This window comes from Harpia harpyja, chromosome 10 (assembly GCF_026419915.1).
Source record: "Harpia harpyja isolate bHarHar1 chromosome 10, bHarHar1 primary haplotype, whole genome shotgun sequence".
In the NCBI taxonomy this organism is placed as follows: Eukaryota; Metazoa; Chordata; class Aves; order Accipitriformes; family Accipitridae; genus Harpia; species Harpia harpyja.
In genome coordinates, this window is record NC_068949.1 from 36,316,263 (window position 1) to 36,326,707 (window position 10,445).

General features: G+C 39.7%; 1 protein-coding gene across 4 annotated transcripts in view; it reads left to right on the forward strand.

Annotated features, from left to right (window-relative positions):
- VTI1A (vesicle transport through interaction with t-SNAREs 1A) overlaps positions 1–8,834 on the forward strand; it is a 275,252-nt gene extending 266,418 nt beyond the window's left edge. For all 4 annotated transcript variants that reach the window (XM_052799582.1, XM_052799583.1, XM_052799580.1 and 1 more), the window contains one exon: positions 7,718–8,834. Coding sequence is in view for 2 of the 4 variants with exons in the window: in XM_052799580.1 (XP_052655540.1) it covers positions 7,718–7,811 (94 nt within the window). In the remaining 2 variants the exon portion in view is untranslated. The remainder of the gene's footprint in view (positions 1–7,717) is intronic.
- The last annotated feature ends 1,611 nt before the right edge of the window (positions 8,835–10,445 follow it).

Sequence of the window (10,445 nt, forward strand, 5' to 3'; positions counted from 1 at the left end):
TAGTCATGCTCAGGTGACTAAATGTGTGATTTGTTCTTCTTGATACTTCAGTACCCTGAGAAAGGCTGGTTGGGGAGTAATACAACCTTGACTCCTTCCACTTGCAGTTGCCACTGCGCACATGATCTTCATTTAGACTTGCCAAAGAGATCTGGTGTTGCCTCTGCTTTGCATGAAATGAATTAATCCCCCTCCGGTTTTGGTTGGTGAGTTTCCGTGGCCCTGGAAGCCACCCGCTGTTCCTCCTAATGACAGTAATAATCTATTTGGTTCCTTCTGTGGAAGGAGTGGACATGGAGACAGGAGAAAGCTGAAATTGCATCACAACTTTGCAGAGAAATGTTCACTGTCAGGGTCTCTCATTAGCAGAAGGATACTTTTCATCCTTCAGAAATGCCTTCCCATGTGTTTTTAAAATAAGCAATGAATAAAATCTGAGCTAGTAGATGTACAGTACTCTTCCCTTTTGCCTTTTTATCTTCGGTCCCACATCCACGAGGCCCTCTTTCAGGCTTTCCCTATTCTCACAGTTTGCTTGCTGAAGTCTGCATACGCTTGTCTTCCAATCATTCCTGTAGATATCTCTCCTTCCCAGTCCCCACCTCACTCCCCCCAGACTCCAGTGATCGCTTGGGTCCTATTTGCACCTCCTGAGACTGCCAGCTCCTTGAGACAGGATTCATGCAAGCTATGATAATCCTGATGGCTACCAAATAACACTATACTCCGGTGCTGTTCATATGGTTTTGCTACATTTGGAATGTATTGTAAGATTTCAATTATGAATTAGATATCTCAGTAAGTATTTTAATTATCAGATATCATAAAAATAATTTCAAATTTTAATCTTAATGGTAAGATTGTAAGAAGGTGACACAGCAAGGTAAAAAACATAGTTCCTTGAGGCAAGGAAGCCCACTGCATTTCAGGAGACATTCATCCCAGAGAGGGATGTCTCTCCGATCTCTCACTCCTCCAGAAAAACTGTCAAAGGAGTATATTTGATTCTGGTCGGAATTTCATGTGCAAATATGGGATCCATTAAAGGGAGATGATGAATCAAGGTATTTACTGACTAATTATTGATGAACATCATCTGCTTTACTGGTGAGTTTCATCTTTGCAATATTTCTGATTAATGGGAGATCACACACACTTTACGATATACTAACACCTTTCCTGTATGGTTTTGCCTTCAGAGCTAGCAAGCTTTCTTGCTTGGGCCTCATGTTCAAGCTTTTAGGGATATTCATCCCTACTTAATCTGTAGGCACCTAACCTAGCCAGCTAACTTAACTAACTAGTTCTCCTGGGATGCATATATGGCCAAGAAAAAGAGAAAGCAGTTCAGAGCAGGACTCTAGCTTATACACACAGGGAGCTGAGAGAGATTAGCTAGATATAATTTAGATGTGTTTAAAGTTGGATAGTGTGACTACCTCCTTGCACCTGTTATTACATGACTCATTCTTTCATTCAGGGCCCAGGTGGAAACACATTGATGTGGTTTGAGTGTAATATTATAACTAGAGATTGGTATCCGTGTTATTACAAGTAGACAGCCCCAGTCCTTAAGGCTGAACTTTAAAGTTAGAGAACGTAGCACTGCACAGCTCCTCAGCCCTATCAACAATATCTTAGGCACCTTGTCTGGCCTGTCTCTTTCAAAAACCCCTGCTAGTCAGCTAGAAAAATGCCATCATTTTTTTTATTCTCCATTCCTCCATTTTTGAGGCTTTAATTTCATTATCTGCTCAGTTTTCAGCACTTTTTAATGGATTTTCCCAAGGTCTTACACATAAGAAACTAGAGCCCTGTCCCTAGGGGAAGAAGAGGCTCCTTTGGGAAGGAATTCAGAAAACATGAAATAGGCTCCTACTGGGAATGGCCTGTCTCCAGATTGGAGGTAGAGCCCAGGCAGCGTGGCCTTTTTGGCGTGAAGTCAGTCATGGGGGGTCCCATCCCCTCTCCACCACCCCCCAAAGCCTTTTCACCTTTAAGTATACAATGTCAGTTACAACGTAATCGGTTCTTCTGGCTTGAGAACACAAAGAATGTGAACTTAAATTTCAGAGTTTGGGGTAGGGGAGAGGAAAAACAACTTGAGGATTTTCCAAATTCTTCACTTTTTCCGACATCAACTAGAAGAGGGCCAAGGAGTTGTATGCAACTCATGCAGATATTTTTTCACTGGTATTTCTGTTTGCTAATTTCAGTTGTTAATGATGAAAAATGTCTCAAGTCAGATACTTCCAACCAGCTGTAATTTTGCTAGGTCTCTCCTACTCTTTTATTTCGGTAGGTTGTCATGTCTTTATGTTTTGCCACAGCCTGTCTAGTTCTTTTCAGTTGTTTTTATTTAAGAAAAACATTCTTAAACCTAAAGATGGGAAAGATGAACAGTTACTTGAACAGCCCCCAGATATCCTGAACTTAGAGATTTATCATTATGTATCTAAGGCTTTGCTTTACCATTCATAACATTTTATTCCCGTGTGGGCTCTAGTGCTTCCATTTGAAAAGTCCTGATATATTGTAACAAGTATGTCCTTATATATAGTAATAATGGTGTCTGTCCAGAAGGTATCTGAGTATAGCTCTATTACTTTAAATTCAGATTTAGTTTTGCCTGGTATGTATTTGCCTATGTGACTAGACCTACGCTTCACGTTTGTTTGAATCTGCTGATTTGCACATGAATATTGGGCACTTAAAAATCACTTACCACTGATTTACATGCACCAATTTTCTTGTATGTTAGCAAAAACTGCCGATCACAAATAAAAGGGCACCCAAAAATGCAATAGCTAAGTATTCAAAGTGATCATTTAAAATGTAGTCTTGTAGACAGAGAACAAGCCTTTCTGCCCAGTAAACTGATAGGAATCACTTCTAGTTAGATCTTAAATACATGTATTACAGTGAAACACTGTTGGACAGTGCTCCGTCATCAATCAGTCTGTGTTCTTGAGGACACTATTTTTCGAGATGCTTTCTTTAAGAATAAAGCCCTGTGTTGTAATGAATGTGTGCCAACTGATCCCCCAAGCCATTTGTATTTTTTTTATTTGTATCAGTGTCAACGTTGAGCTTCTGTAAGAAATTTTTGCAGTATTTTATTTGTAGTCTTCATTATTTCAAGTTAAGGACACAAAACTCTTTATGCACCCAGAGTCTGCACTGGTTCGTTTATATCCCATATTTTGTTAACATTTCACCGGGATTGCTAATTTTCATGACAATTGTAATTGTACCATCAGTGCTTAATGGCAAGGCATCATTATTCAATGCTGGTCAATCAGGCACTAAGACATGTGCAAGACATCAGGCTGAACCCATATAGATGTCGTGCACTCCCCTGCTAATGAATGCAGTTTTGTAAAAAGGTTTAAACACGGTTGGCATCCTTAATGTAAGGTTTGCAAAAGCTTATTCGGGAACTGCTTTGTGTTTATACGGAGCAGATCTAAACATGTCACAAACAGAGTTAGACCCATTGTGTGCATGCGTGTGTGAAGCTACAGAGAGGAGCAAATCGTTTGGGGTTTTGAAATGTGGAAAGGCAGCACAATTTCTGCCATGGCAGGAGTGGGGGGAACTGATTTGCCAGGGACATCAGTGTTTGGTAATGGATGTGGGACTTGTTCTCCAAAGCAGTGGTCACCATGTGCATCAAAGAGGTGATCCCCGAAAGCGGACGGTGTCATTCGTCAGCTCACAAATTTGGCACTGGCTGGCGGGAGCCTCCAGCGCACCCATGGTTGGATGTTAGGCACTGTGACCAGAAGCCAGGATGGAGGGTCAGGCATTTAGAAAGGAGGAGCAGACGGAAACTCAACAGGAGTGGGATGCACTTTCTGCGTTGTTAGTCCAGCGTGCTCGTCCAATGCGTCGGTTAATGTTACCATCACATCTGCTTTAGTTACTGTTTCTATGTGGTTTTGCACCCGAATGTTTTGGGCTGCTGTCCATGATAAACTAGATGGAACTTGGTTTAAAAGCACAGATTTTTCATCTCTTCTAACTCAAAGTAGAATGAGCCCTTGTGCTCCTAGAGTTTCGAGTATGAAAGGAACAGTAGACATTGGCTGTTAATGAGCTCCAGTGCGCCGGGCTCCAGCAGAACTTGGTGTGAATTCAGTGCCTGAGCTGCATCGACTAAATGGTTAATTCATCTCATATCAACAGCACTATGATTCATAATGTAAACTTGAGGAATCCTTGATGTTTCAGTCACACATTCCTCTTAATTTGGCCATGCATTCTTTTAAAGCTACAGTGTGCTAACTTAATAAAATGCAGCATGCAAATGCACAAGTTTTTGCCTTCAGGCATTTTAGCCATGGATGTTTCAATGGGTGTCTTCTTTCAAGTATATATTCTTTCTTAAATTATTTACCCTGTAAACATGCTTTGCATTTTCAAAGAAGAATCTGGGCTTCCTCATTCACCAGATTTCGTTGAATTTAAGGTGCAATAGAGATAAAAGACTATCATCGGCTTCTTGCGAGCATGTTAGCCTTTGGGATTTTTTTTTGTAGTGAATGTTAGGCCCCATTTTCTTCTCCTTTGGTATTATTGCTCCCTCCCCCACTTAAATTCCTTGATGCTTTGCCTAGAGCAATACCCACTGGCAGTGTCTGGCTGTGACAGTACTATAGGCTTCCCTACAGATGGGTCCTGCCAATGCCAACCATTGTTCTACCACTGTGAGCTGGCTTGACTGGCTTGGATCGCTCAAAACCCCCTTTCCTCTTGATTTTTTCTTTATTCTGAAGGGTCGCCCTTGCCTGTTGACTTTGAGATCTGAAATGTGCTGACATCCAGAGCTTGTGTTCTCTGTCTGAGCAGCAGCTCCCAGACTCAGACTTCAACACGCAGCGCTTGCTAAGCCCTCCTCAAGACTGTCCTGCTGCTACCAGGAAGGCTCTGTCCTTCTCCTCTTAGCCCCATTCTTCTGGCAGTTTGCAGTTAGTTTAATTTTACTTGCTCACTTGAAAGTAAAACAGTAAAACTTGATGTTACTCTTTTTTTAAAGATATAAAATTAATCTTTAACTGTGGGCTTGAATATTAAAAGTATATAATGCTTCAGTGTAGGAGTCTGTTGATAACATCCATCCTATTTCATGATTAATTTGTTCCTTTTAATATGATATTCTTTTGCTGCACTGTGCAGACTAATTCAGATTCCTAGAAATTGAACTTTGATATGTATTTCCTAGATTCACACTGCAAGTGAACCTTCAATTAGCAGATACAGGTGGCAGCATGCCTTGCTCAGTGTTCTCTTGACAAGGATTTTAGAGACGTGGACACTGATTAAATAATCTCGCAGTCGGGTGTGTACTGACAGAGTATTAAAAATAAAGCATTTGGAGGATTTGATGCTTTTTTTTATTTTTCTTTAATTTTAAGTCTCAGACGATGAAATGCTTTTTCAGTGGGCCAGAGATAGGAGGAGTTGATTTAAACACTCAGTATGTTATGTATGCCTTTGCCTAACTATGTGTTAGATTAAGCGAGTTTCACTCACAGTTAATCCTTTGTAAATTAGCATTATGGATGCCTTGGGGCCCACATCCCACAAATAAAATGGTTGTCAAGCCAGCTGCACTGTGTATTACTTAAGGCTGAATGTTTTAAGAGTTTTCATGCTTTTAATCTATTTCACTGCTGAGTTTCAATTTTGCTGAGTGTCTTTTCAGGAGTGATGAGGGTGAGTGAGTAAATATATATTCTGCTTTTCATGCATTTGCCTGGGCAAATCGTTTGTTATCAGGTGTTTCGCAGAGAATGTCACACTCTGCCACAAAAGAGAAGCTTGTAAGTTCAGGTGTTAAATTGAAGTGCAAACCAACAAGAACCAAAAGCCCTTAATTAGCTTTATTTTGTTAGCCTGCTACACTTTTTTTTTTAGGGGAAAAAAAAAAGAGTGAGAAACATCCCTCCCTCCTCCTCATCCTTTTGGCAGAGTAAATATTGCCTGTTAAGTTTGAATTAGCTGTCATCGCAAAAGAATTAATGCTGTGGTTGAGCCTTTCTAGTGAGGAAGGGAAAAATAAACGAGACAGATCTTAGTTCAGCTTTAAGTGATAAATGAGGACAAAGCAGCCCATTCATCTCCTGCTAGGAAAGTGGACACAAACACTAAAGCAGTTTTGCGGAAGACGTGTCAGCAAATGTGATCATTTTGTAACCTGTCAGGAGGATAGAGAGCTAGTCCTTTTAGAGTGTCACAGGGGAGGGTGTCTGTCTGATGTGACAGTTTTCATCCATCCATTTACTGCTTTTTCTTTAGGTGGGGGGTAAGCAAGGAGAGAGCTGGAGTTGGTTAAAACTGCATTTTTCTTTACACTTTCCAATATAATTTATATGTATATCCACCCGCATTCAAATGAAAAACATTTACCAAGGAAAACTCCCCTCTGCTCTCTAGAGTTTCTTCTCTCTTTCACTGTGTGAAATATGCTCATTTTAACACATTACATTCCCTGCCTTCAAGTTGGAGCCTTGTACTTGGTTTGATGTTTCACAAAACACAGTTTTACCTTTTCTTCCTGTTGTTTGGTTGGTGAAGGCTTTGTTTTGTTTTGTTTTGTTTTGCAGAAGCATGAGAAAAAATAAAAATAAATATAACTTAGGGTGCTTTTGTTGCATTTAGTTGTTGGGGGTTTTTTGCTGTACATCTCCAGTTTTGGTGATATGCTTCATGTACAAATACGTTTTGCAGAAGTTCCTGTTTCATGAAGAGCCTATGAAAATTTTCTTCCTCCTCTGTGAGAATGGACTAACAAATGCTGAATTCTTACAAACCAGAATCCCCCTGTAAAATGCCTCAAATTCTACTGTTTGTTGATTTATTAATTTTAATTGACCTATTAATTTCAAGCAAAATCTGAAGCGATGTGGTGTCTGATTTTAGAAGCAGGCATTTCTCCCAACAAATGATTGAACAATATTAGGACTTTCTACCTCTGGCATCTTTTTATTATTACTAATTTCCATTTTTTTAATACTACATAGAAAATGTAACATTTGCCTATTACCATAAGTAAAGGTATGCTACAGAGACAGGAGATGCTTTTACAACATAAGCTTCACAGTTTGACACTTGCTTCTTTATATCATCCTTTTCTTCAAAACTATCTTTTATACTTTTCCCTTGGTATTTTAGTACAAGTAAGTATCTCATTGACATGTGTTTCCTTGAAATCTTGTACCTTAATAGTAAAAATCCCTTGAAAATTAATAAATTGTTTCTGTTCAGATTAAAAAAAGCTGTGAAGATTTCAGAATGGCTTTAAAAAATATAATGGTATTTACTATTACAAACCACACTGCTTGGATTGCATCGACAAAGGACTGGTTATTTCATTGTTCTTAGAAGGTTCATAAATTATAACATGATGTATTTCAGTTATTCTAATATGTATATAAGTGTATGAATAATTAAGAAAAGTCCAATTCTTTCCTGAATGCAAAAGTTGGATTTAATAGCTAAATAAAGAAATGTTTGGAAGCACTGGAAATTGAAAGAAGTAAAAACCAATCAAGATAACTCAGAATGGTATAGGAAAACCTAAATTTGTGGGCATATGTCTTTTCTCCAAGATATTTATCTGTGTGCTTCTTTTTATGATTTATATATATATTCTGCTATTTTGTTTTATTTTGTTTTATTCACTGGTTTTTTTGTCTCTTCCACTTTTTTTCAGGATCATCCAAAACCGGATTTTGATCGTTGTTCTGGCAGTCATCATCATCTTCACTACCGTGATGGCTATTTATTTTTCTGTCAAGGGACGCTGATATCTTTGTTCTTCACTAAACAGCAACAAACTGCTTGTTCTGAGTAATTAAGACAAAGTGGTCACATGAATCATTCTCTTGCACTGACAGAGTCTCCCTCTCTTTTCCACTCTTCAACTCAGGTGCAAGTGGTGTAAAGTATTTTGTATTATTGATGGCATAGTTGATGGCATGTGAGGTTGATTATTTTTTCTTACATTTTTTGTCTTTATCTGAGTGTTTTCAGAATCTTAGTATTTGCTGGGGTGAGGGCTTGTTCCGGTATAAAAAGACTTAACGTGTGTTGAATTCTACCCCAGACAATTAGCCTGTGAGTTGCCGGAGTTTAGCCAGGGAAGAGGGGTCTTTGCACTTTTCTTGTGCTATGCGGGGTGTATGAATATCAAACAGTATCTGACCTTCTGTGATAGAGAATATAAGTAAAGCAGAGACCAAATGATGTAGAAAGTGAACCTGTCTCCTGTGACTAACTCCCGATCATGAATTATCGTAATAGACATAACCTGGTTAAGAACAGTAGTTTTAAAGAGAGAGCAACCTTAGGATGATGTTTAATATCTGACGTGAATCCAACACTCTAACAGGTTTTTTAAAAATTAGGCTTTCTTTTCTGCTTATTCGAAACATTTCCACTTTCATCAAGGTCATGATAATGCATCACTTACCCAAAATGTAGTTGTGACCACAGCCCATCTGTTGAATCTGTTTTAAATCTTCCAATGTTGATATACATACTGATAAGCATACACACTAGGCCCTTATTGAAGATGTATAAAGATACTTAGCTATTCATTGCTGATTGAAAAGAGATCCTAAGTAATAGTTCAGTGACAAATACGTGATTACAGTGCGTTAAACAAAAATCTGGATTTTTAATATTGGCCTGACTGTGTTGAGACTGCATGTTGGAAATATTTTTAGTGTATTAAATTCTGATGTGATATTCCCCTTTTTAAACAGAAACTGTAAAAATGTTAATTTATACATGCTTTTAGCCGACATAATATATCATAGTTTCATCTACCTGTGTGCAAATGAGCTGTGTTTCTCTTTTCCTATTAGCTGCGCTTCTCCTATAGACAGGTCTAGGTCATTTGGCTTATAATTAAGCTTACAACTCTAGCAAAGGTCTGTTTCTGGTGATGTGGTAAAGTAATTTTCATGATAGCTTTTAACTTCATTATATGCAATCCCTTACAAATATTACAAATTGAGAGGGATTTTAAGCCCTTGAACTTAAACCGTAAAATCTTTTCAGAAAGATGTTCAAAGAAACGAAAAGCTGGTGGCTTTCAAACTCCCCCCAAATTAGGTGGGAACTGCGCACCGAATTCTCATGTGTGCCTTAGTACTTTGGGGGTTTTGGCATCCGTGCGGTCTCTGCCAACTTGCTGTGCTGTCCCTGGGAGTTGATTTTGGTATAAACATCTGGGAGTTGATTTTGGCTCTAAATACGCCCCCTGTTTTCTCTACATGGAAACACATAACTCAGCTAAAAGGATGTTGGTACTGACACCACAGCTAAGACATTGAAAGATGGTGATTAATGCCCAATAAAAGGATCCACAAGAAAAATGATACTCATTGAAACAAATGGAAGCATGTATGCTCAACTGTGGTTTCTGAGTTACATGCAGCTCACAACTAAGTTCAGAAGTGGTTTCTCTACCAGCTCATGTCAGCGGCTGTAAGGTTGTGCTGGTACAAAAGTTCCTGGGTAATCCAGACCCACGTTTTCGGCAGTTGCTGCTCTGTGCAGTGAGGCTCAGTCGTGTTCAGCTCCTCACCTCAATGGCCCCGCACTGCCACGGGGCCACGGGACCCCCCTCGCCACCCTCTCCTTTCATCCTTGCACTGTGTGTGGCATTTATCACGTGGCTCTCAGACACGGAAAGATGTGGGTGTTTAGCTTACAGTGTGGAAGCTGGCTGGCCTTCAGTCACAACGTGGGCGCAAATTAAGCACTTCAGGTTGTGTACGCAGAGCTCTGGCCCTTAGCTTCAAGTGATGGCACTGAGCTGAGTTCAGGCAAATTAGGACGAAGCCTGGCAGCATTAGAAGGTATTTATCCTCTCCTAAGCAAATTAGGAGATGCGTATTTTGTAAAGCAGAAGACTGTCAAGAAGGAAATCTTAAGCTCCGTCTGTTGCCTAGACCTTCTTCGCGTTGCCTCAATAATTTAACTATCATGGGAATTGATTCATGACTACTGATCTTAACAGTGACCTATGACTAGGTTTTGCCCTCTATCTAGCCACCTGCTGGAATCAGCAAAAAGCTGAAAGGAAGCTAGTTTTCCTTATCCCAGTATAAATCTAGGGCATAGTGTCACATCAGATACATCCACTCAGATGGGAATGAGGGAGAGAGAGAGGCTGCCACGCAAAGCCTTCATCTTCACTTTTGATGAACCCGCCATCGCTATGTTTCTCATGCTAACCTGTTAATAACTCCTCTGTGCCTGCTTTGCATCCTCGTGTACTCCCCACATGTAAAATAGTGCTCGGGTGGACGTTACGCTTTTCAAAACACAATGTTGCTGCTCTCTCTCCCCTTCTCCTCTGGCTCGGGAAGTGTGTAGGTGAGATGCACCAGATCCACACGTTTTGGTGGGGACTGAGTGACTTCGATTGA